This window comes from Prinia subflava, chromosome 11 (genome assembly GCF_021018805.1).
Source record: "Prinia subflava isolate CZ2003 ecotype Zambia chromosome 11, Cam_Psub_1.2, whole genome shotgun sequence".
NCBI lineage: Eukaryota > Metazoa > Chordata > Aves > Passeriformes > Cisticolidae > Prinia > Prinia subflava.
This window is the reverse complement of record NC_086257.1, coordinates 16,875,512-16,900,204: the sequence shown is the minus strand read 5'-3', so window position 1 is coordinate 16,900,204 and position 24,693 is coordinate 16,875,512. Positions and strand designations below refer to the sequence as shown.

At 39.9% G+C, this 24,693-nt stretch overlaps 2 protein-coding genes across 2 annotated transcripts; one reads left to right on the top strand and one right to left on the bottom strand.

Moving 5' to 3' along the window:
* Window positions 1–154: 154 nt before the first annotated feature.
* On the bottom strand, window positions 155–9,470 carry LOC134556027 (cytochrome P450 2J2-like). The gene is made up of 9 exons (XM_063408186.1): window positions 7,425–9,470; window positions 6,243–6,405; window positions 5,598–5,747; window positions 4,016–4,176; window positions 2,971–3,144; window positions 2,606–2,747; window positions 1,752–1,939; window positions 1,497–1,638; window positions 155–1,288 (listed from the first exon to the last, which is right to left on the bottom strand). The coding sequence occupies exons 1-9, from the start codon at window positions 7,593–7,595 to the stop codon at window positions 1,110–1,112; spliced, it is 1,470 nt and encodes a 489-aa protein (XP_063264256.1). The 5' UTR covers window positions 7,596–9,470; the 3' UTR covers window positions 155–1,109.
* Window positions 9,471–12,303: 2,833 nt separating this feature from the next.
* Window positions 12,304–21,665, top strand: LOC134556131 (cytochrome P450 2J4-like). Its single transcript, XM_063408374.1, has 9 exons — window positions 12,304–12,489; window positions 13,817–13,979; window positions 15,482–15,631; window positions 16,318–16,478; window positions 17,215–17,391; window positions 18,155–18,296; window positions 19,564–19,751; window positions 20,163–20,304; window positions 21,479–21,665. The coding sequence occupies exons 1-9, from the start codon at window positions 12,322–12,324 to the stop codon at window positions 21,655–21,657; spliced, it is 1,470 nt and encodes a 489-aa protein (XP_063264444.1). The 5' UTR covers window positions 12,304–12,321; the 3' UTR covers window positions 21,658–21,665.
* The last annotated feature ends 3,028 nt before the right edge of the window (window positions 21,666–24,693 follow it).

Below are 24,693 nucleotides of genomic sequence, written 5' to 3'. Positions count from 1 at the left end.
TTAAAAAGGTGAAAAACGGCTATGACGTCAAGTATGCATTTGTTCTGTGGTAGCAAACATTACCGTGTGTTAGAACCCTTAGTGGAAGTGAATAATTGGAAATTTGCAAGGAGAATCAAGTCTTCCATTAGTTTTATGTCCCAGAAGTATCTAGTATTCTGTTTTTGCTTTTAACTACATCCTGCCATAATTTCTGCTAGCTCCTGTTGAATTTTGAAAATTGAAAGGATTTAGGATGCTTTCAGCTGAATTTTAAATGGTCAAAACCTTCCACATCTGTTCATATGGAAAAAGAACGAAAGAAAACACCATGAGTAATAAATCTCTACTGTACCTACTATAACAACTGTTGACATCATTTATTTTCTTAATTTCTTGAAAAGCTGTTCCTTTCTTTTCAAGTAGGAAATGACTGGATCATATAATGTTTCTGAACAGAAGGCAAGGTGCATGTGAAAGTGCATGGGACCCTAGTTGTGATGAAATAGAAATTGTATATGGAGGAAGTAAAAAAAGATGTAAGGATTTCTAAATGGGCCATGGTTATGAGAGGCCCCATACTACAATAATTGTTGTGTGTGTGAAGTTTATGCTGCACTCTATAATGCTTTGTGAGAGAGTGAAAGGCAAAGGAATCTACACTAAGTGTTGTGTATACTCTGTTACCTCCTGCAAGAAGATCTAAGAAAAGACCTGTGAACTCAGAAGAGTAACAGCTTACTGAAGACAATTTGATTCAAGCATCCTTACTAACCAGTTGTCCCATTTTAAGAGTGACACTGACCTGACACTGTACATGCAGGAAACTACTTGATACAGGCCACTTCTCTAACACCCCACAGCTCATTCACTGCTACTGTGAGTGTGAAAATGCATTTTTTTGGAAATACTGTGTGTTTGTGTAAGACTCAATTATTTGAGTTTGGCAAGTAGACTTATTTTCATTTCAGAAAGTTCAGTAGATGCAGTCAGACCTCCAGAATAAAAACACTTAATTTGCTGTATTGAGCTACCTCCATCTGAATAGAACTGAGATAGTGAAACATGTCTTTAAAGGAACTGCTCTTACTAACAGGTTGAAGTCTCTCAGCATTGTAGTGTGTTGCAGACTAGCGTGGAATAGCACAGAGTTTATATGGATGTGGCTGCAGTATTGCACCCAAAATGTACTCCAGATTGATTTCCTTCACTCCCTCGGGGAGCTGGAATGTAAATGCTCGAAGGAGGTTGGTAAAGAAGATGAAGAGTTCAACTCGTGCCATCTGTTCCCCCAAACATACACGGTGCCCTGCAGAAGAAAGCCAAAGGAGTTGGTTGAGTAAAGTTAAATGCTGTAAAAGAACAATATCTGTGCCTCTTACAGCAGAAGACCTGACTTTAAATCTGTGTTGAATACAGTTTTATAAATGTATGTTTTTAAAATTTTAGAACTTAGAAATATTTTAAACCTTACTGCAAAACACAGCAAGCAGGAATGTTCAAGGTCAGGGTGTTACCTGCTGAGAAAGGTAAGAATGCCTCTTTGTTCACAAAGTTGCCATCCAAATCTAGAAAATGATCTGGGTTGAACTTCCAAGGGGTTGCCCAGTGCTCAGTGTCATACACCACAGAGTGCAGATTTGGCAACACAAGCGTGCCCTGCAAGAAGCAGCAGAGACCTTATTTTCCATAGATTTTCCTTCTCTCTACGTTATATAAATGCTAAAGGTTAACAGCTCAAAGATGTAAGAAACAGTGGGTATCCTCTGTACCTTTTTAATGTGAAAACCCAGCAGAGTTGTGCTCCTCAGGCACTGTCGGGGAACCCCAACAGAGGTGACGTTGCTGTAGCGCAAAGCCTCGTGAATCACAGCGTTTGTGTAGGGCAGCTTCTTGCGGTCGTCATAGCTGATGACGTGGGAGGGTTCCAGAACAGCCTCCATCTCTCTTTGAACCTTTTCTGTGGACAAACGAAAATACTTTGATTTCCCACTCCCCACCCCCTCTCTTCCCCCTTTTTTTCCCAGCAGATTTTTGTATGAGAATGTCCTGTACAAGAGAAATAAAAGAAATTTTGTTGCTATGAAATGCATTGGCATGTGGTTTGACTGCTGTTTGGATTTCAGTTGATCAAGGAAATGCACCTCCCCGAAGCACAGGATGATGTCCCAGTTAAGACATATCCTACTTGGTGATGAGGATAGTACAATTCTGTGTTTCAAAAAATGGATTAAAATTTGAAATGACAGGTATAATTTCCATTGTTTATAAATGTGTCAGATCAGGTACCTTTTAAAAACTTTTCTACTTTGGAGGTTAGGAGGAGAGTAGGTTGCATGTGAAATGTCTTTAACTTGTTTTTCTGTCTTTCCAACCCTATCTAGTGAGGTAAAACTGTGGCTATTACTAATTTCTGCTACTTTTGCTGGTGAACCAGATGGGGAAGAAACAAAACCTGTTTGTTTCATTTACTGACCTTGCATTTTCTGGATCTCAATTGCTGATGTACCACCATTCATGTGCATAGCTAAGGGTTTTTTTGATGTCTTGCAAGTAATCGAGCTAATACACTAATGATGTTCATTGCGATGTTGAATGCAGTTCTCTTTATAGTGCTTTTGCTCACCTTGTATTTCTGGGTATTGTACCATGTAGAGCAGTGCCCAGAGAAGGGTGGTGCTTGTTGTTTCTGTCCCTCCCAGCAAAAGATCAACCACAGTCTGAACCATATTTTCTTTATTGAATGTAGAAGTAGGGTCATCCTTGGTCTGCAGGGTATAGTCACAAGAAGACTATGAAATAGATAATTTCAGGTATTTCACCAGTCCCATAGAAACTGTCATTGTTTGATGATAAGTGAGCAGCCAACCAAATCAAACACCTTCAGTGCTACACAAAGAGTATGCATGTAAAAATCCTTTGGCAGTTATTGGAACAGCAAGTGTTCGTAGAAGCCAAGGAAGGGAGAGAGTGTGATAAACAGATGCTTACTTTTGTTATTTGAGCCAGGTAGAAGTCAATGAGATCCTGTGGATCACCCGTGTTCTGTCTCTCATGAGCCTCGACCTCGTTCATGACTAATCTGTGCATGAAGTCGTTGTAGGCAAACACCTCCTGATGAGGCCCTGGGAGATGGTGCATGAGCCATGGGAAGGCATCGTAGACCTGTGGTGTTACACAGAAAGCAAAGAATGTCACACCCAGTTCTGGTTTCTGATAATTATGAATTCACCACAACACCTGGGCAACCAAATTGGGATGAGAGGCAATAGATACAAGTAAGAGAGATTAAATACTCTGAACATGATTATATTTTACTTTTTGGATCAATGCCTAATAATGTAACAGGAGTTCTGAAAATGGGTGAGTAGCTGAGTGCTGAATCTGACTCACAAACAGATTTTCTCAACCTTGAATTTTTTACTGCAATTTTTTTAGGCATCCCCTTTGAAGAACCTGATAGTCTTTTAGAATGCCAGTGTGCCAAAATCTGCACAAGTTAAGCAATAGCTAGGGTTTCAAGAACTTAAAAAATATTCTTACTGGTGTGATGAAGTTATAACCTGTATCTTATAGGAAGCTCAGAATAACTCAGATTTTGATGGTAATATGAATTATGAATTGAAGCAAGGTATCTTTTCAAAAGAGCATCAATTTGATGACTTAGTTCTAATTAACTGCATGTCTGGATTTGCAAGACTAAATAAAAATTGAATTTTAGATGTTGCTTTCATTTTAAGAACTAAGTATCTTAAATACACAATGTTCTGCAAATGATTGTTCATTGGGAAATTGTGAAAAGCAGTGATGATCTAGAATTTTAATTTTAGGATGAGGTTTACAGAAAAAGAAGAGTTAGAAGCCAATAATTACATATACAAGGTAAGTATTGATTTATTACTTCACTGTGGCTTGTAGAACAATGGTATGTTTGGAAATGGAAATGTTTGTGAATAATTGTCTCTGACTTTTAATTTCTTTTGACTTGTCAAGTGCGAATACACCTTAAGGAACAAGAAGAAAATTAGATTCTTACCCTGCCCCAGATAGTACCTTGAAAGTAGATCACAAAATAAATAGCTTTGATGAGTTTGCTGAAAGATTCATCCTCACAGGAGAAGCAATGCCCGAAAACAACAGCACAAATGATATTTGCAATTGCACGGACGATGGAAGTGTGGGGGTCAAAAGGTTTGCCTGTGAATATGGGAGGTGCTGTGAGAACATCTGAATAGGCTACAGCAAGAAAAACTAGGTAGACTTTTTTTTCAATGGTAAAAACAACAAGGGATCAGACTACTTTTAGAAACATTTCATGTAAATGAAACCTGGTTTAATATATATTAACTGCATGAATTGTAAATGCACAGAATCATAATTTTTAATCTGCTCTTTGCTCTTGTAAAATACAGTGATTATCAGTTTTGAGAAGACAAATGTAAAATTTCCTTTTCTTTCTTTGACTTGTGGTCTGGGTTGCATAGAAACACAAGAAGCTAATTAGAGCGTATGCCTTCAAATATGGAGCTAGATTTCACAGTTAAAAAGCAAAGCAAACAATCCTCACCCTGCCTCTCCTAAGAAAAAACCCCAAACAAACAAAAAAACAAACCACCAACAAAAATACAGGAAAAATTTGGGTTTTCATTTCTTAGTTCTGTTGAAATGACTTATCTCTTTTTGGTTTTCAAGTATCAGCATAACGATCCCACCATAGGTGTATTTTTTTTCCACAGACTGAACAGGCAAAGCTCATATAACAGGTTGGAATACATCTCCCATTGAAAAGGATTAAATTAAAAAAAAAAAAAAAAAAAGTAAGTACATATTTCAATAGCAAGGACAACCTTTGAAGTATATTCCTATGGAAAATGCATCCCTCACTTCAGTCCAATGCTCCTGGTTGTTCTTGGAAAGAGTAAATGTGTTTGTCAAGTTTAAAATTGAGAAGGGATTGCATGGTAGGTAAAGCTTTGGGCTGTACAGGGACTCGAGGTAGATGATTTTTTCATCTCCTATCCTGTATTTTAAGATGTGTGAAGGTTGCTCTCGGAAAAGAGATGGGTCTTGTCCAAGCAGAGTTGGAGGGAGACCTCAGGCAACCTCTGTGTTTTCACATGGAACACGATGTGGGTGAGGGATTTGGCTGCTCAGGATATTTATATTTAATTGCTTTATTTTGGCAGCTTGCTAAAATTCTATTGGTTTCTATTTCATCCAAACCTCGAAAAGAAGTTTTTTTGGATAACTGAATGATACATTCCTTGTGTTGGGATTCCTCCTCTGCCAAATCCTAAAATCCTGCTGTCCTAGAATGACTTCCAGCAGGTCCCACATTGTGTATTTTAAGGAGGGTTTTTCTATACTTTTTGAGTGTAAGAATCATTACCAGCTGTGTTGATAACAAATATTTTTTAAACTCTTCTTATTTAAAGACAAAATTATATTGCCCACTCTGCAGACAAAACATTTTTTTGCAAAGAATGCTGTTGAGAAGCCAGTGAAATTTCTATTAATATCGACAATATCTATATTACTTATAAAAATGTACTGTGAAACTTTTACCAGCCCTAATATTTCAGGAAAATCTCTAAGTGTTATTCTTCTAGTGAATTTACCTTTTGTATTTGCAAAGGTATCCACAAGGTGACGGGCCTCTGTTTGAATTTGATGCTCCAAATTGTTCTTACCAAGTGACAGGCTTCTTATAATTGTCATGCCAAAGCGTCTCTGCTGCTTCCAGGTGTGGCCATTTGTCAGGAAAATACCTGGAAAACACAGAAACATTTAATTCATTGCTGGGAAGGGAAATCCTTTCACTGCAGGAAGCAAATTTTGATTTAGATCAGGTTGTATTTCACTAACAAAGACACAATGATTTTAGATTTTAGAAGCTGAGTTTTGGACCCAGCTGCTCATAAATGTGTCCTTGGAAACTGAGTGGGTTTTGGTGAGGACTGAACAGTTTTGTCTATAGATATCTTCTGGATGAACAGTCTCCTGGTTTAGAAATGACACAATTGAAGGGCAACTTCTCCAGGGAAATATTTCTTTGGATGCATTAGAAAGGAAAAAGACTCAGTGATGTGTTTTATAAGACAAGAAATTTTTGGTTTTTCCCTGACATGCTTAGCTCTGCATGAAACATTTTGCAATGAAAACCCAGTTATGCCCTGGTCCAGCAGCAGCTGATGTGTGTGCACAGGAAAACATCTTCCTTCTTTGCACCTTGCTCTATCTCAGTTTTGTGGAACATCTCGTACCTTTCTCGCCCATCATATCCCTGTAGAAAGGAGTGAGAGGTCTTCCAGAAACTTCTTCTGAGTGGGTGACGATGCCATCTTTTACTGCTTTGTATCCATTCAGCACAACCAGAGGTGTCTGTCCCATCCACAGAGTGTAGATGTTTCCGTAGATGTGGGTTAACTGAAGAGTTGATAACAGGAAATTTGTAACTATAAACCAGGGAAAGCATGCACTCAAGTATCAATCTATTTAAGAGTTTTCTGTAGTTGTAACTAAACCCATTTGTTGGCATCAAATTGAATTGCAGGTTTCAGAAAAAAATTATCGTTCTGTTATTAATGTGCTTTGGGAGCAGAAGATAATTGTTCTTTATGGAATAGATGCTAAGGACATCTCTCAGAAGAACACCTCTGAAAATTTCACAGAAAGAAAAACAGCAGGTCATTTTGTCAGCTCTGAATCAAAGTACAAATTATTAAGGGCAAAATCCCAGAGCTTTTGTCTTTATTTTATTAATGAACCAAAATTATGGTTTTTTCTTGTCTCTAGCTTACAAAGAAAGGAAAGAAATGTTCTTGCTTTCTTTTCTATAACTTCCACAGGATTTTTCTTATTTTCCTCTGTTGTTGCTCTTCACATCATGCTTATATTGTTCCTGTAAGAGTGGGAAGCAAATTCCTTACTTTTTAAAAATAATTTTGATTCATTTGATTGGTTGTGTTGTAAACATAACAGCAATCAGATTTTCCTGCTTTGTTTTAGAAGTAACCTGTTTACAGTAGACCAGAAATCTTTTTGCTGTAAAAACAAGGAAGGAAAAAAATGTCTGTTTAGGGTACATGTTTGGTCTTCTAAAGGAGATGTTCCAATGGCATTGGTGCCAGGAGAACTCTGCTAGAGGTGGCTTACAGGGCTGAATATCAACCAGAAACAGAATGAAACTGCTAATGAAATACCATTCTATGACAGTGCTTGTGAGAATGTAACCAAAAGAGAGAGAAAAGAGCAAGGACTAAAGCAATGGTGCTGTTTATTACTCAGAAATATTTTTAATAGTGCAGGGTCCTCAGAGTCATTGAAACTGGCTGGTAATCAAGCTGGAGTTTTAAAAAAATAGCATTTTAGGCTGTTCTATGCAATGCACAATTTAAGTTAAAATAGATTCAAACTGATTTTCAATCACAGAGATAGATAAATACCTTACTGAGAGTTTCTCGGCGAAGTTTGAAGTTCAGCAGCCACAAATTTCCAATGATGGGGAGGGGAACTGGTCCTGGAGGGAGCTGGGTACGCATCCATTGCAGCTTGAGGAACTGCAAAATCAGGAGACACGCTACTAGAGCTACAAAAATCTCAGTAATCCCCAACATTTTATCAAAATTTTGACTTCTCACTGGCTTTTAGATTGTTTGGTCTTCTCTCTCTCTCTCTTTTTTTTTTTTTTTGGTATGACTTGTAAAAATTTGGATTTGTGGAGAAGTTTCTTCTACTGAATCCAAACACTTTCTAAGGATATGCTTCCTGTGGCCATCTCTCTCTGACAATCTACAGTTTTCCAAAGCTCCTCAAAAACCAAACTATGTGATCTTTGTGGCTAGCCAAGCCACACCCACCCTTTATGATATGTAATTGTGAAGTCTCTTTTTTCATTCAGTATTTTGTTTCCTTCTTAGTCTTGATAAAGGGTCAAAGTGCCAATTATTAAATACTTATCTGAAGTTTTCAGAGTTTTGTATAATGTTAATACCTCAGGCAGTTTCATATAGTTAAAAATTGAAATTATTTTTTGTCATTGTGAAATATTGCAATTATTGTGTGGTTTCTTTATAGAAAAAGAAACAACTACACAATATCTGAGGTCTCTGAGTTGTAAAAGAATGAATTAATTCAGCATAAAGCTAAATTATTGTCTTTAATATGAAAACCAAAAAGGTAATTTAATAATTGGAAGTATCTCCTTTCCCCTTTTATCATATCCTAGGTTATGATATGTGAACACTAGTGAGAGATTATTTTTCTATCCATCAGATTATATTATGTTTTCTAACTTTTCTTTTTAATTTTTTTTAATTTTATGCTAAGTTTTAAAATCTTCTAGTGCAAATTTTGGAGACGAAACCATGCACAGGTTCTATTAGATCTGTGGAAAAGAACAAATTAATGGGAGAAAGAGGTAAAACTTTTAATCCTCACTGATTTGCAGATCCCAGAAGTTTACCAGAGAGGTTTGTACCAGTGTGTAGCAAACTTTAACTTGAGACTTACTTTTTGTACTTACTGATATATTACACAGTATTTTTCAACACTTTGTTCCAGAACCTAGCTAATACTATCTTCAAGCCTAAACAGGAGATAAAGGAAATCCATTGTACAAGTTGCTTGTTTCAAAATTTTATCATAATTTCTCTGAGCAGGCTTGCTGAATTTTGCAGTCTGCACTGAAAAATTTTCAGGTCAAAGTTTCTGCAAAATCAAGGTTATTGATTGGAATCAATGTATGTTATAATCCTGAAATATAAAGGTTTAATGCTATCCATGGGCTTCTTAAGAACTGAATTGAGCTTTAAGAAACTGAGAGTTACAGGCATGGACACTCAGTTTTCTAATGAGCTCCTTTTTTTGTGTGTGGGGATTGGTAAAACAAAATGTGGTTAATACAGTCTTGAATGATTCAGTCTTGAAAAATGTGTAGATGACAATTGGTCTTTTTTTTGGCAGTGGATTGTAATAATTTCAGATTCCAACAGGAGACACAGGGGCAGTTTTACAGGGCAGCCGTGACATCGTAGAATTTTCTTGCCTTACTTTCCTGAGCAGCCACCACTTGACTTTTCTGTGCAGTTTCATGCAACACTTCTGCTTTAGTGTGCTGCATGTGCAGATGCTTTTGTAGGAAGTGTGGAAATGGAGCAGCCATCAGAGGCCAAGAACCTTGTCTGTGTGCCTCTGTTATCTGTTTGTTTAGGGTTTTTGGGCAGAGAAATGGAAACAGAAAAAATTGATAAGCATCATTTCCAGCAGTATGGTTCCATGAACTTTTCAGTTGAAGTGTTAAGTTGACAAAAAACTGAGGGAAGCTATTTGAAGTTCAATAACTTTTATGGTTTTGTCAGCCAATTTTGACAGTTCCATTTGTATATCAAAAATTGTGGTGTTACTGAGTTATGCTATTGAGCAGATATTTATCCAGCCATTTCTTCAGATTTTGATGCTATTGGAGACTTTAAAATGAGTTACCTGATGAAACTATCTAACTTCACTTGCTGCTTGTGTACATCAGAACTTCATTTCTTCATTTGTTTAATATCTCCCCATTTCAAGCAGCTGGTCCTGTCTGGTTAAAAGGAAGTGAATGCTCTTCTATTTCTTATTTGTGCACAGAATCACTTGTCAAGTTTGCAAGTTTTGCAACAGTTAAAGACTTCTGAAAGCTCCTGATGCTCTCATGCCCGTCAGTGAGGGTATGATTTATACACTTAAAATTACAAGAATTAAGATGAATTAAGCCATGAAGTTGCCTATTAATAACAGTGACTATGATGCAACTTAAGAGAAGAACACGAAAAGAAAGAAAAGGGCTTAATGTGAGAGAAATCTGGGTCCAGCTGAATAAGTCTGGACCCACCAAGAGTGTTAGTCTGAACCTGATCCTTTAAACACTGTGGGCAGTGTGTTTTCTTGCTTCTAGGTGAGAGCTGTGGGCAAACTGAAATACAGTGAGGCAAAGTTATTTCATAAAAGCTTGGGCTGAGGTTCACAATCAGAGAAAAGGCAAGGAAGTTGTTTCACTACTGTGTTTTTTACTATTTTCAGTACACATGAGTAGTAGCTGTTCACATAAATCTTCCTCGATCTCCTCTAACACAAATACTTTTGCAAGAGCTGCATCTCCACTTAAGATGACAGGGATTAAACTTAATTGTTTTGGGCAGATGAGGAAACCTGCTTTTGTAATGAAGGTTTCAGGCCACAGGAGTGAGAAGTAAAGAAGAGCATCTTTAGGAGGCTGGGAAGCAAATGATGAATGTGCATAGTGGGGGTGGAAAGGGTTCCTGGCACACCTCTGCCCAGAGCCTGTGTCGTCTGCTCTGACAGAAACCCAGGGCTTGTTTTTTTTCTGTTGCAGGGACAGGCTCAGCACATATTAGAAAACACTGCCTGGTGTCCTTGCTGCCTGGCCTGGCCTCAGGCTAAACAGCACAGGCATTGCTAAGCAGGTTTTGGGATTTTTTTGTGGGTGCCCTTTCAGTCTCCCTGGTTTGTGAAGTGCTGTGTAATCCTGGCAGTGCTCTGCAGTCAGCTGCAGAAGAGCTGAACAGAGACAAGAATTTCACAAATTAATCACAGCACATACCCTTTTCTCACTGAAGTGTCAGGAAGAAGTAATTAATATTGTACAGACAGTTCTACTTCTGGCATTTCCTAATGTTTGAGTATTTGCAGCCTCAGCATTCTTTTTGACAATTTTCCAGAGCAGTATCTATTAGTCCAGATGATGCACTTGGAAAGTCAGGAGTTGTGGAGAGAAGAGAAAATTTGAGCTAAGCCTTGTTCAGATGAATTTGCTAGGGACAGAGGTTTAGAGACAGCCTAGGACCCAACTCCTCCTTTCCTGCAGGACGGTATGGTTACTGCAAATATATTTGCAATATATTGAACTGATTCCTGAGCACTGGAAGAAACTTCTGGAATCCAATCCAGATCAATTACTACATAAGGAAGGAATTTTTTCTCCAGAGAAGTGTTCTTGCCCTTGTAAACAACCAAAAAGTGGTTGAGATAGGTGCGTTGAATCCTACTGAAGAACTCGTATGAATGAATAAAACATGAAAAGAGCTTTCAAAACATGCCTGATGTCCTTTCTGCCAGCTGGAGAATAACACAAATGGATTATGCAAATGGAGTTGTGAGGATGAGTTGATTTTTTTTTAGACAGTAAACCTTGAGACAGAATGACAGCCCACAGGGACATCTCTGCTGTGAGAGGAGCAACAGCCTCAGAGAAAGCACAGGGCAAGACAGCAGGGGTGTGGTGGAAACAGCAATTATGATCAGTAATTGCCTTCTTGTGTTGTTTCTGCAGGGCTGTATATATCTTTGGGCAAGCAGTCAGCACCCATGGAGTTCTTTGTCTTCAGCAGCCTTTTGCTGGTATTTAGATTCACCCTGTCTGATGGAATTAAAGACACTCCTTTGGGGAGCACTGCACAGCCCCCATCCCTGTAAAGTCTGCTGTTCTTCATGAGGCAGCTTGGTACCAACATCCCAAAGAGCCTATTCCACTAGCTGTACTCTAGAAATCTTCTAAGAACTGCTCCTGTTTGTAGGGATTATTTTTGTGTTGAGGAGGTCTTTGCATGGGCTGCTTCATGTGCTGGGAATTATAAATAAAGCAAAGAATTACAGGATCTGGAATTAATTCTGCTGAGCAGGACTCCTGCTACTGAGATAAGGCAGAAACTAATTCATAAAGCCTCATAGGGGACAAGAACTCATCCCCAAAATGGAGTTTAATGTGAGGTCTGTTACACTTTTTGCCAATAGCACTAGTTATGTTTGATTCCTCACTGTGCTAGTTGCAGTTCATCTGTATTGTCTGTTGTGAAAACTCACATTACACCACTTCATTGCCCTTGTTTCTCAAGTCTGCATTTGCACCCACTGTTGTACAAGGCTCCTGGCTGCTTCCTTTCACCTCTGCCCTGGGAATGATACCTGAGGAGTGTTCCTGCCCTCATCTGACAGCTGCAGCTTTGTACCTGAGCTCTTGGCATGCACGTAGTCAGTGTTCTGAGTGACACATTCCATGAAACTGATTGCTCAAAGGGATGTTTCTGGCTGAGGTTCCCACCTTCTCTGATCCAGCCTCTGGTGGATCTTAAAGTAATGGTATCTATTAGCATATTGCAGCATAGTGATGTGTTAAATAACACTCAAGAATAGAAATAATCCTCATTTTCTTAGATCAGAAAGAGTGGTATAAAGAAGGGGGGTGAAAATTCAGAGATCTTCAGGGAAGAGTTAAGAAGAATAATACAGAGTCATTTCAACAGACAGATTTGTAGCAGTTTTATAATAGGAGTTTGGAAGTGTGAAATGATGATAAGTGTAATTCTCATAGCCCTGGTTTTGTTTCTTCTGAGTGCACAGTTCTTGAATTTGCAATGGAAGAGTCGTGGATTTCCTCCTGGACCAATCCCATTTCCCATCATTGGAAGTGTCTGGTGGATAAACTTTAGAGCTGATCACAGGAGCCTGAAAAAGGTATGTATTTGCAGATGTGAATTCAAGAGCTATTGAGGCAAAACATATAAAAATGGTGATGGTTGTTGATAGGCTGATGTTGTAAAAGGGAGAACCCTGAGAGAAGGTGAATTATGGAAGTGCTTAAATAAGTTGAGCTGAAAACCTGCAGACAGTCTAATTTATATAAAATTAGATATGTGTGCAACCTAAACGGAACTGAACATAGTAATTTTGCCTCAGAAAAGATTTCTGTTTTTAAGAGAATCTTTGGCCTTGAAAGAAAAGAGTGATTCTCAGATTTCCCATAACAGGCATACATTGAAAATCATTTAAAACTAGGTGTCTTGAGTTCAGAAGATGTGAAAAGCACACCAGCATATCTTCTGCTGTCATGTAATGGAAACAAGATTGTATACCGCATGCAGCCAAATCCTTTGTTTCTCTGAAGTCCAGTCTGGGGTGTGCTCTTTGCAGATAAACTAAAGATGTAAATGATGGTGAAAGGAAAGAATTGATGGGAAGAATTAGGTCCATGCTAAGCCTGTTAATACAGATTCTTTCAGTTTTCAACATCCTGCACTGAGCCAAAATGTCACAAGAGAACCCAAGGTATTTTTCAAATTGCTCTTTTACTATGTGCTAAGTGCAACTTGCAGGTCGGAGAGTACCTGGCTGCAGCTGAAGGGAGCTTAAAAGACTGCGATGCTAAAATTTTCTGATGGGTACATGTTAATGACTGTGAGAGGACAGATCTGTACTGGTGCTTGGTCTAGTGTCAGGGACTCTGTCCTTGCAGAATACCCACAGCATCGCCTGAGAGCCGTCCCCATCACTACCCAGAGATGGGATCTATGCGTAGATGTCTCAGTTGAGTCTATTTCAGTATAAGATGGGAACAGTTCCTGCCACTGAAATGTGAAATCTGCAGTGTTAGAAGGGGGTTTACACCTGGAATTCATAATTTCAAGAAATTCTGGTTATTGTCTCAGGGAATGAAATATGGAGTTGAAAAATGTAACCAAGAATGGGCAGGTGAAATTTCACAGAAAACCTTGTACAGATCCATAAACACTCAAGGGCACTTGCCTTGTGGTTGCTATTGCAAAGGTAACCCAGGCTGAGTTCTAGAAAAGGACTATTTATTCTTTCACTGCTCACATTTCTGTGGGTGGTGTGTTCCCAGAGAAAGCCCAGACCCTTCCTGTGGAAAGCACCCCCACCACTGTCCCTTTTCACCTCCTGATCCCCTGAGTAACATTGTGCAGGAGGAGAGCAGCCCATCAGGTGTGCCTGTTCATTCATGTTTCTCTCATGGTTTTTTTTTTGGCACTGATCTTACCTGCAGCTGGCAAAAACCTATGGCAACATCTGCACGCTGTGGATGGGTCACAGACCCATGGTGGTGCTCTATGGGTTCCAAGCTGTGAAAAACGGTCTCACCAACAACTCAGAGGATGTCTCAGGGCGCCTGCAGACCTTTATTTTCAACAGGATGGCAGATGGAAAGGGTAAGATGTTCTTGTCTGTGGAAGGACTTCATCCTTGACTTTCTTTGTCTCCTCTCATGTTTTTCTTACTGAAAAACCCTTCATTCCAAGCTGATTTTTTTCTGTCTGTTCAAGGTGAACCACGTAATTCTGAAACATCATCCCAAGTGGTCTCCAAATCCCACTGTAACACATGTATTTAAGAATCTTATCAGAGCACCATGGTCTTGTTTGTCCATTCTTAGTGATTTCTTTGTGTCCTGATTTGAAATAATCCTGAACCTGCAGCCTCCTCCTCTGCAAGCTGAGACTAAAGTAAATCTTTATGCTTCCAGCTTTTTGTTTACAGCAAAGGCTGCTGTAAGGAAAGCATATGCAGAACTTTGATCTAGTCTTGTTCCAAAGTACAAAGTCACAGGAAAGTCAATGGAGCTTTAAATTTATTAGCCAGAGTGTTCAAAGCATTGTATTGTGCTATCACAAACACTGCTGAATCACAGTGGATGGAGAATAAAGACAGTGATGTGTTTAAAACAGAAATAATTGAACTTGTTTCCATCAGCCTCTTATCCAGAGAATCTACAGCAGATGCCTTTACCCTCAATCAGAATTTGTTTCATGTGAACTGCAGTCTGGAAAGCTTTAATTTGTAATACCAGCTAATGTAAGTAGAGAAAAACCAGCAATGATTAGATGATCAAGTCTGGGGCCATTTCAGTCCATTTGGAAGGATCTGTGTTGCCACTTTTTATCTGGGTGCTATGGAGAAAAGTAGCTGGGCTGTGACAAGTGCTCTAAAACTCACAATTTGTAGCAGGGACAGCTTTAACAAACAGCTGCAAGTTTGTGACTCTGCAACACAAATACCACGTGCCTGTCTCTAGTTCCCAGGACAGCAGAAGGAACAAGGGAGAGTTACTCCAGTCTGTATTCTTGGGGAGCAAGTTGGCTTTCCCTGGGGAGCACAGGCTGGACTGGTGGAGGGAATTTCCTCACCAAGCAGATTAAATGGCTCATGCTGGGTGGTCTGTGCTGGAACACAGAGTCACAGCAGAGCAGCCTGGGATTCCTTTCTGTCCCACAGGAACTCTTGATCCTGAGAAGCTGCTTGCAGATTGGCTAAAGCCTGTCTTTCCTTCTCATCTTGGCTGGGTGGTTCTTGCCCTGGCTTCATTGCCTTTCCAGGGGAAAAAGGGAACATTTCCAGGATAAGAACTCGATATTTGCTATAAAGATCGTGGTAGGACAGGATCCTTCAAAGACCAGAGACAGATGCTTCAGAAAAAATAGGATAGGTTTGGAAGGCAGGTGTGTGAGTCCAGAGGTTCAAGTGGGATTTTTGCAGGGATGGGAATATCTTATTCAAGATGTTTTCTCTGCCTCTAACAACACTCAATTCAAAGAACACTGCCCTGATGTGTCCCTCCTCTTTGAGCGACAGCATGACAAGAAGATGATTCTTCCTGTGTTTATCATTTATGTGAACTTTAACATGGCATAAAATTCTTTCTTGATGGCTAAAGGTATCCTGGTTTCAAATGGTCTCATCTGGAAACAACAGAGGCATTTTGGGATTGGAACTCTCCGGAAACTGGGAATGGGGAATAAAGGAATGGAGCGTGGGATACAAACCGAGGCCCATTACCTGGTCGAGTTCTTCAGAGACAAAGAGGGTATGGCATTGACACAGTGCTTGGGGGCAGACACAACACAGCCTGCTGGACTCTGAGGGTAAAAATGACTTCTGTTACAGAATAGATCCGATTTGGAGAACACCTCAGATTTGCAGATTTAGGATAAGGTGCTAAAGAACTGCAGATTCCATGTTCTGTGGCATTTGCTGACAGACTGGAAAAAGAAACATGAAGGAATACAGCAGGGAAATCCCTGAACCCAAAATACTGAAGTTTCTTTGCTTTTTTTTTTTTTTTTTTTTTTTTTTTTTTTTTTTTTTTTTTTTTTTTTTTGAGAAAAAATCCCTCAGAACCTTTGAGATTATTGTACTGCTGAGTTGGACCTCAGCAGTTTGTATTTTGGGATTAACACCAAGGTTGAGATTAAAAAAGGAAAAAGAAAGCAAAAAGGAAAGCAAATAAAAAAACCCCAAGGCCCGGAGTTAAAGATTTGAGGCTTTCCTGTCCTTGTTTCTGAGTGAGTTTTGTTACATTTCCTAGTGAATTTGGGGTGTTTATGAGTAACAGTAAATATCATAGGGGACACATATTATAAAATGTAACCTTTATGTATAAAATGTAACCTTTATGTATAAAATGTAACATATAAAATGTAACCTTTTCCTCCTGAATATAAAGGAGGAGAAGGAAGTGCTTTGGAGATGAACGTTTTTCTCTGTCTGCAGGAGAAGCTGTTGACCCTTCCTTCCCCATTGTCCACGCTGTCTCCAATGTGATTTGTGCTGTGGTTTTTGGACATCGTTTCTCCCTAGAGGATAAAACCTTCCGCCAGCTGATTCAAGCCTTCAATTGTATAGTGGCTTTTGGGAACAGCCACACTTATTATGTGAGAATATTACTTATGAGTTTATATATGGCTTATTAGAATATTACTAATATGCAATTTATTTGATTATTGAGCTCTTTATTTATTGCAATATAATTGTATCAGTATGTGTATTATTAAAACATTGCATTATTGAATACTGATAAATATTCTGACTTGAATACGAACTGGACCAGCAGTGCTTTGGGTTTGACATGATTCAATTATGAGCATTGTGTTAATAATCTTCATTAGAATGTGGTAGTAAAGGTAATGTGCTTGGGATGATGACCTTTTCTGTAATGGAGATACCAGCATTGTTAAGGTGAAAAGATGATACTCTCTGTGAGAATGAAAGAGAATGTGGTTTTTTTGTTATTGTTGGTTTTGTTTGTTTTGGTGCTAAGGTGATAGACATAAATGTTTATTAACATTAGATTTATTAATATTGACACATGTTATGTCTATCTGCAAAAATAGATTATTTTGTTGGTGAATTAACAGGGCAAATGCAAATGGAGTTATACAGTAAGGATGGGAAAAAATCTAGGGTGGAAACTGTGCTGTCTCTAATTTGTAGTTTTAATGTGTGTTTATGTACTCAACATGTACTAAACATTTCTTTTTGATGCCACAGGATTTTTCCCAGAGAAATTAATTCAGCACTTTAGCACCGAAAATGTCCATGTTATATCTTTATCATAAACCTTCTCTGCAGTGTCACTAACTGCTTCTGTACTGAACTCTTGCTCCCCAGATATGTGAATTGTTCCCGTGGTTTGCAGATCACCTCCCAGGACCTCTACAAAAAGCCAGATTTTCCAGGGATTTTGTTCGTTCCTTTGTAAGGCAGGAAATCAAAAAGCACAGGGAAAAAGGCAGAATAGAAGAACCAGAAGATTTCATTGACTTTTACCTGCAGCAGATAGAGAAAGTGAGTAATTAATGCTGAACCTGACACAGATCCAGCCTGACAAAATGGGTTCCCTGCCCCTTCCCTGCTGTTGTCTCTCCACAACAATATTACTGCAGAGCTCTGCAAGTACAGCCTAAAAACTGCAGTCAAACTCAAAATATGGACTTTGAATAGTTAGTTCAATAACTTGTTCTAGAAGTTCACCTTATTTACATTGGTTTGTTATCATCCTGTGGAATCCTTAGTGAGGGCTGGGCAGTAGGGAGGATCTTGAAAAGGTGCAGGTGTTTAGATGGCTGCTTAATTCTGATTCTTTTTGCTTTGTTGTATTATTTTTGTTCTTAGTAGTGCTGTATGAGTATCACGACAATCTTAAAATGTTTGCAGTCTCTGCCCTGAAAAAACCCATAAATCTTTAAAAGGATAACACTATATATTAGACAGATTGCTGAAATCAGCAAATGTGCTGAGAGTGGCATGGGTGGTTTAAAACTACCTTGAAATGTATTTTTCTGTTGTGGAAGTTTACAGAAGTCAATATGCCACTTTGGAAGGCAGCATAACAGGACTCATACACCTGACACATTCAACAGCACCTGTAATTTAACAATATCAGTGCACTCATTTGAGTAAAGTCTTTGCCTATATCTGTGTTCTGCTCAAGTATCTGTATTTTCTCTGTGCTCTAGAAATCTTGTTTCTTTAGACACAGTGATCACTGCCTGTCTCAGTGTTGTTACACAGCTATACCTCATTTTACCTTTCTCATTGACACTTGTAGGCTAAAAATATCCCCAATTCAACATTTGATGAGGACAACATGGTGCAATCTGTTTTTGACCTTTTCCTGGGTGGCTCAGAGACCACAGCCACCACTCTACGCTGGGCTCTGCTCTATATGTTGATTTATCCTGACATCCAAGGTGAGTTTACACACAAGCATGGATATGATTCAAGTACAGTAATTTTCTGTTATACTTTTTTTTAAACTAAGATCAAGGGGTTTTTTAATACCAAGCTATTTTTTAAAGATAACTTCTGAGCTTTGCTTTTAATAAGTCAATATAGTAAAACAAATCCAGAGATTTTAAAATAATTTCAGGGATATCCAGCTTCTGGTACTTTACTGTGTCTTGATTTTTGTCAGACTATTTCAGCACTGTAAGCATATAATGGAAGATACAGGCTGAAAAAAACACAAGGTGAAATAAGAGTTTGGGTTAGGGAAAACTGATGCTTTTCTGGTATCCAGAATGTGTAATAAGGTTATATTACTTGAGTTCATTAACTGAGACATCAGTTGAATTTCTTAAAATAGATATATTTATTCTAATATGTATTCTAATGTAAACAGAGAAAGAAGACAATAACGGGAAGACAAAAAGATGATCCAGAAATTCTGGACAAAAGCATAGTTGCACACTAGTTTCAAATTTTTTGGGTGGTTTGGTAGAGGGTTTTCAGAGGCGATGAATTACTAAGCCAAGTACATGTTCTTGACTCCCAGGCTGAGGGCTAGAAATTCTTTTCATGCTTGTGGTGCTAAAATGCTAGAAGAACAGAGCCCTGTGGAAACACATGCATTTCAAATGTTGATAAATTATAAGGAAAAGTCTCTTAGCCTACTAGCCTAAATTTTAAGTATGAAATCTAACCCCACATCATCTGAGACTATATAATATGTGTTAGTTACTGAAGCTTAGATAGCAGCCCAAAGAGATTAACACTTGGGAATGGTTTAGTAATATGATACTGTTTCAGTTCACAGCACTTGACATGTATCAGCTTGATGTGATGGCTTGCTTGCAACACCCTCATTAGTGTGCTGTGAGTCTGTGTTTACCTGGAGTAAAATCAACAGCTTAACTGGACTGATCTCTTAATAAGAAGGGCTTGTTATACTTACAGTTTTCTCCCTCTCCTTTAAATATAATGGTCCATAAATCTGTTTGGCTTGTGGAGAGAGGGTCTGACTATAGAACCTATCAACTAGGAAACAGAGTGTAGTAAAATCATAACCAACTGGTTGTATAAATGCATTTACACTTTATGATATGGTAAATATAAATTATTTATATATTGTAACTTTTCTATCACCATTATACTCCAAAAAGGAAATGAAAGCTCTGTTTTATGCAGAACAGTGTTATATCTATATTAGACATCTATATATCTTATAATTTTTTTTAGACAAAGTCCAGAAGGAGCTGGATGCTGTTCTGAGTCCCTCCCACCTCATCTGCTACGAGGATCGGAAGAAGCTGCCGTACACCAACGCTGTGGTGCACGAGATCCTCCGCTTCAGCAGCATCGTTTTAATCACACTTCCCAGAGAAGCTGTGAAGGATACCACTGTTTTGGGCTATCATGTTCCAAAGGTACAGATATCCCTTCCATTCCAGTGTGATCTTTGGCCACGAGTAAAGTTTTACCATTAAACTCTTTCCCCTCCAGCTCAGGACAGGAAGATCATTTCAGTAGATTTAGGGTAAGGTGCTAAAAGGAGCTGCAGACCACACATTCTATGGCATTTGCTAACAGACTGGAAAAAGAGACATGAAGCTGTACAGCTGGGAAATCCCTGAACCCAAAACACTGAAGTTTCTTTGCATATTTATTTTTTGAGAAAAAGCTCCTCAGAACCCTTGAGATTATTGTTTTCCCCCTAATTATGTAGTCTTTCATTTCTGCTGCCTTTCCATGTGCAGGATTATAGCTGGAATCTGCTTGTGTTGTTTTCCTCTTGATGTGTGAGAGACAGAACTGTGCCAACTGCATCTTCCTTTCAGGGCACTCTGATTATGGCAAATGTAGACTCTGCTCTTTTTGACCCTGCCTATTGGGAGACACCTCACCAGTTCAACCCTGGCCATTTCTTGGACAAGGGTGGAAATTTTGTGACCCGAGAGGCCTTCTTGGCCTTCTCAGCAGGTGAGTGCACTGAGAACTGAGCCCAGCTGTGTGGGTTAGGTGAAGCTGTGTTATTTTCATTGTGGAGAAGGCCAAAGGGGAGTGTAACCCCAAACTGCAGGAGCACATGGTTTTCCCAGCCTAGAAAAATTTTGACTGCAGAAATAAGTTGTTTGGCAATTGTATAAACACTTGATCTTAGATTTTTGCGAAAATGCAGAGAAGATAAAATGAATAAAGTCCCAGAATTCCCAATCACTTAGGCACTTGAGTCCTTACACTGTTGTCCTTGATCCTCCCCTGTATATGCTGAGTGATGCCATTATAGTGGATATTCTGTGGCAGACTGCTGTGCTGCAGCTGATTTATTTTGTATAAATCAATATTCATCAGCGCAGAGAGATGAATGAAGATCCAGAAGCTGGATCAAATATATCCAGAAGTCTGTCTTTCCTGTGATCCTTTGGGATCACTCTTTCACCAGTGTGTGAGATATAGAAGATTAAACAACCAAAAGCTCTTGGGGCTCATGCCAGGATGGAATAGCCTGGTCATCAGAGCTGTCAGCTGAGATGTGAAAATGCCAGGCTCAGGTTTCTGGTCTAAATTGGGCAGAACAGGAATTGGTTTCTCACAGCAAAATAGAATGACCTGACCACTGCATTTCAGAGATTGTCACTGTCTGTCTCTGGGAATTATATCCTAGACAGAGTTAATTGATAAATTGGGAAGAGATTTTTCCTTAACAAGTTGTTTTCACTGAAACCATTATGTAGGAAAATATTTCATCAGGTGTAGAATGTCTTTTGTCTTCTGATTTTCACTGTTATTAGGGAAGATAAGTCAGCCTGTACTAAGCAGAAACTGTGAGGGAACCTAAATATGCTTTCTTGTTTTTATTTGGAATCAAAAGACTGAAATCCCTTTCATAAAATTAAGGAGTCCTATAGATTAGGAAGCAAGAATGAGACTTTTGAGGAGCATCTCTGGTATCTTTTCTAGAATCAGGGCCGATCCTGCAAAGATGAATTGCAGACATCTCAGTTGTATGTCCAGTTCAGTCTGAGAGGAAATTGTCAAATTCAGCAAAGCTCTTTGCTCCTCGATGACAAATGTTCCTGTGAAAAGCTGGGAAACAGGTGCTGGTTACAGACCTTGGTGGGGACTGACTTCTCTTTCCGTTCACCCCTTGCAGGTCACCGTGTTTGTCTGGGAGAGACGATGGCCAAGATGGAGCTTTTCATCATTTTCTGCAGCCTGTTGCAGAAATTCAAGTTCACTGTACCAGAAGGAGTTAAGGAAATCAACACAGACTTTATCTTTGGGAGCACCATGAAACCCCATCCGTACAAGCTCTGTGCAGTTCCACGCTAGCTTGCTCAGCATTAGAGATTTAAGAGGCACAGACCCAGGTCCGGTAGTGTGATGGTATTTGTGCAGTTTTATGGTTCTCATTTTTAGCTCAAATTCAGTGCAAATCTCTCCTTGTTGTGTTACATGTCTTAGAAGCGAGCCCTGAAAAATACTCTTGTTTTCCTGTTTCTGGAAAGTGTCTGTACTTTTTTTTTTTCCTGCTGTGTTACAAATGAAATAAATTGTAGACAATTATTGCTCTGTCTAGTCTTACTAGAAACTCGTCAGAATCTTACTGGAAGGAGCAGGAACATCAGAGCCAAATTCTGAGGAGTCTTCCCATACATTCTCAAATCCAGAACGGTGTGTGGGAATGCTGTTCCCAGAGGTGGTGGCTCTGGGCATTGCCAGAGTTCCCAGGTGTGGCTGCATGGGAACACAAAGCTGTGGAGGGGCATCTCAACTTGCTGGGAGCAGCTTTGTCTATTCAGCCAAGAGACTGGAAGCAACAGAGAGACAACAGTGCAACCCTTCATTGGGCTGTGAGGCTCATGACTCAGGCCAAGAGCAAAGGCAAACCTCTCCTCTTGCCTGCTGGAAATTGCAGGGGGAAGCCCCTCTGCTGGTGAAATGCAGTGGGTTGAAACAGAAGGACCAGTGAGCTGGCCTGGAAATATATATATATATATATATTAAACATATACTCTTGTGGTGCCTTTGCGAGGCATTTCAATGAAGGTGGGAGTCCTCTTACACACCAGGGTTTGTAATGACAATGATGTATAGCAGATTAGGTTGGCCATGTCTCTTCCTCAATGCCCAGAAGCACAGTTCAGTTCACAGTTCAGACTGCTTGCTGTCTTTGCAGTCTTGTGCAGCAAAGCTTGGTGCCTGCAAAAGAGGGGCAGGGCAGGAGACATTGATGTGGTGTTCCCCAAAAGCTGTGGGAGAATCAAAGCTCTTGAGAGTTTTCTGTGAGCAGAGGGGCAGCTGCACACAAGCAGCCCTCTGAGAGCTGAGCTGAGCCTTCTGAGTCCAAATGCACACTTTGGGAAGAGCTGTGCAAGCTGCAGCTGGCAGGAGCAGTGCCCAAGCAGGGCTTGTGGATGGAAAGAGCCAGAAGTCACTCTCACTGTGAGTCTGGCCTTGTTACCCACCCAGGAAGATTTAAAACCCAAGGCCAGAGTGAGGGATACTGTTGCTCTACCAGTTTTCTCCCTTGAAGAAAAGACTTTACAATTGTTATGGCAAGCATGCTTCAAGGACTAGATGGCATTGCTCTGTTTATCTGTTGTATCATGGGCTGAAAGGAGGGGGAGAAGAGAAGGGGCCAGCAGCTCTCCTGGCAAGGGTGAAAGGACGAGAATTCACCTTTCTGCTCTTCTGAGCTGTCAGCCAGCTCTAGCCCCCACTTCCACAGATATTCAATTCTCTTCATGGAAGCTGAGGCAAATATAGCTTACAAAACCTTATCAGGCTGCTCTCTTCCCAGTCCTCCAGCACCATCTTGTATGAGGAGAAAAGCAATTTGTATTCCCTTTGACATCTCTCCCAAAGACTTGGCAAAGCTGTTTGGCAGCTGCCTTCCTCCATGCAGGCAGTTCATATCTAGGCTGAGAGCTTCAATCACCAGAATGTGGCTAATCTGGGTGAAAAAGTCAGAGTGAGCCTGGAGAGCCAGGGGAGATGCAGAGCAGCCAGCCAGGACTGTGCAGGAGCCAGATGGGGCTGAAGGTGGGCACGGCAGGCAAGCCGTGGGGCTGTGAGTCTCCTCCCAGGAACATTTTGGAAAATACTAAACTCAGAGTTGGGAGCAGTTTGAGATACAAAAATGCAGCACCAGTGAAGGAACTAAAAATCCCCAAAGTGATCTCTGAAATGCGTAGTTCAGTTTTTCAGGTTGATCCCAGCTCTCAGTTTGATCAGTGGCCAGCAAGAGGGGTAAATGTTATATCTCTCTTTTGTTTCTGGAGAATGTCTTCACATTCACAATGTCCTTCACACCTCACAATTTTTATTTCTAGCTGTGCCAGTTCTGTGAGTTTGGTACATGAGCAGCAAGGCCATCTAGGTGCTTCCCAGAGTGCCACATGCTGCTGTTTAAGTCAGAGGAGCCAAGACTAAAGCTGTTCCTGTGCAAGTACCAAATTTATGTTGATTATGTTCAAATGCCACCCTTTGCAGAGCTGGAGTTGCTCAGTTGCAGAGCCACTTGTGAAAGAATTCTCAGAGGCAGCTGTATGTCATCTTTGTTCCTGGTGCAGGCAATCCAGGGGGATTAGCCAGAGGCAGGTGGAGGGGTGAAGAAATTTTGCTTTCTGCTTGGTCAAGGAGACTGTGCAGCTCCACTTCCCTGAGCAGTTGAGTGGGGAGTGGGAGGACACTTGAGTGTTGCATCTTTATCACCATCAAACTCCTGTTACGCAATGATCAGTTGGAGTCTTTTACAGTCTGTGCGCCCCAGGCACAAAATTAAAAGGGAGAGCCCAAACACCCCCCAAACACCTTTCAATATAAACTGTGAGAAAAAATATTAAAGAAATAGCAGAGAACATCAGAATCAACAGTATGGGGCGAGTTAAGAAGCAGAGCACATTGTTGGTGCATATGATGGCTACTGATGGGCCTGAACTTTACAGTAACCCCACTCCCCCTGGGTGTGTAGCCAACCCTCAGGGAATTGTTTTTATTTCTCATTCTTGCAAGAGGTTTTTATGAAAGCAGACTGTGGGCAGAGATTTTTGTGACAGCAGGAGTCATGGCACAAGGAGGTGTATAATTAACCTATGATTTGTGTCCCTTGAAGAGGCAATGATTGACAGATGTGTGGCTGTAATATAATGGAATGATGTCATATATACTTAAAAATAAGAACACTTAATTCTCTGGGATGGGGAAGTAAAAGTGATAAAGAGGGAAAGACAGCAAGTCACAGGAGCATCAAGTGGTTTTTTTCTCTTTTCCGGGAGGTATCCCAAAACCAAGATAAACTGGATCTCTCCTCTGTCTACACAGCAGTTGTAGAGAGACAACGTAGCTGTGTAAATCAGAAGTAAA

Excerpts from the sequence above, each read along its gene's own strand:
- LOC134556027 (XM_063408186.1), bottom strand. The coding sequence starts at position 7,595 with ATGTTGGGGATTACTGAGATTTTTGTAGCTCTAGTAGCGTGTCTCCTG. Across the intron at positions 3,145-4,015 it reads AAGGTACTATCTGGGGCAGG|GTCTACGATGCCTTCCCATG; the intron begins GTAAGAATCTAA and ends GTAACACCACAG. Across the intron at positions 1,289-1,496 it reads ATTCTTACCTTTCTCAGCAG|GGCACCGTGTATGTTTGGGG; the intron begins GTAACACCCTGA and ends TTTCTTCTGCAG.
- LOC134556131 (XM_063408374.1), top strand. The coding sequence starts at position 12,322 with ATGATGATAAGTGTAATTCTCATAGCCCTGGTTTTGTTTCTTCTGAGT. Across the intron at positions 12,490-13,816 it reads ATCACAGGAGCCTGAAAAAG|CTGGCAAAAACCTATGGCAA; the intron begins GTATGTATTTGC and ends TCTTACCTGCAG. Across the intron at positions 13,980-15,481 it reads CAGGATGGCAGATGGAAAGG|GTATCCTGGTTTCAAATGGT; the intron begins GTAAGATGTTCT and ends TGATGGCTAAAG.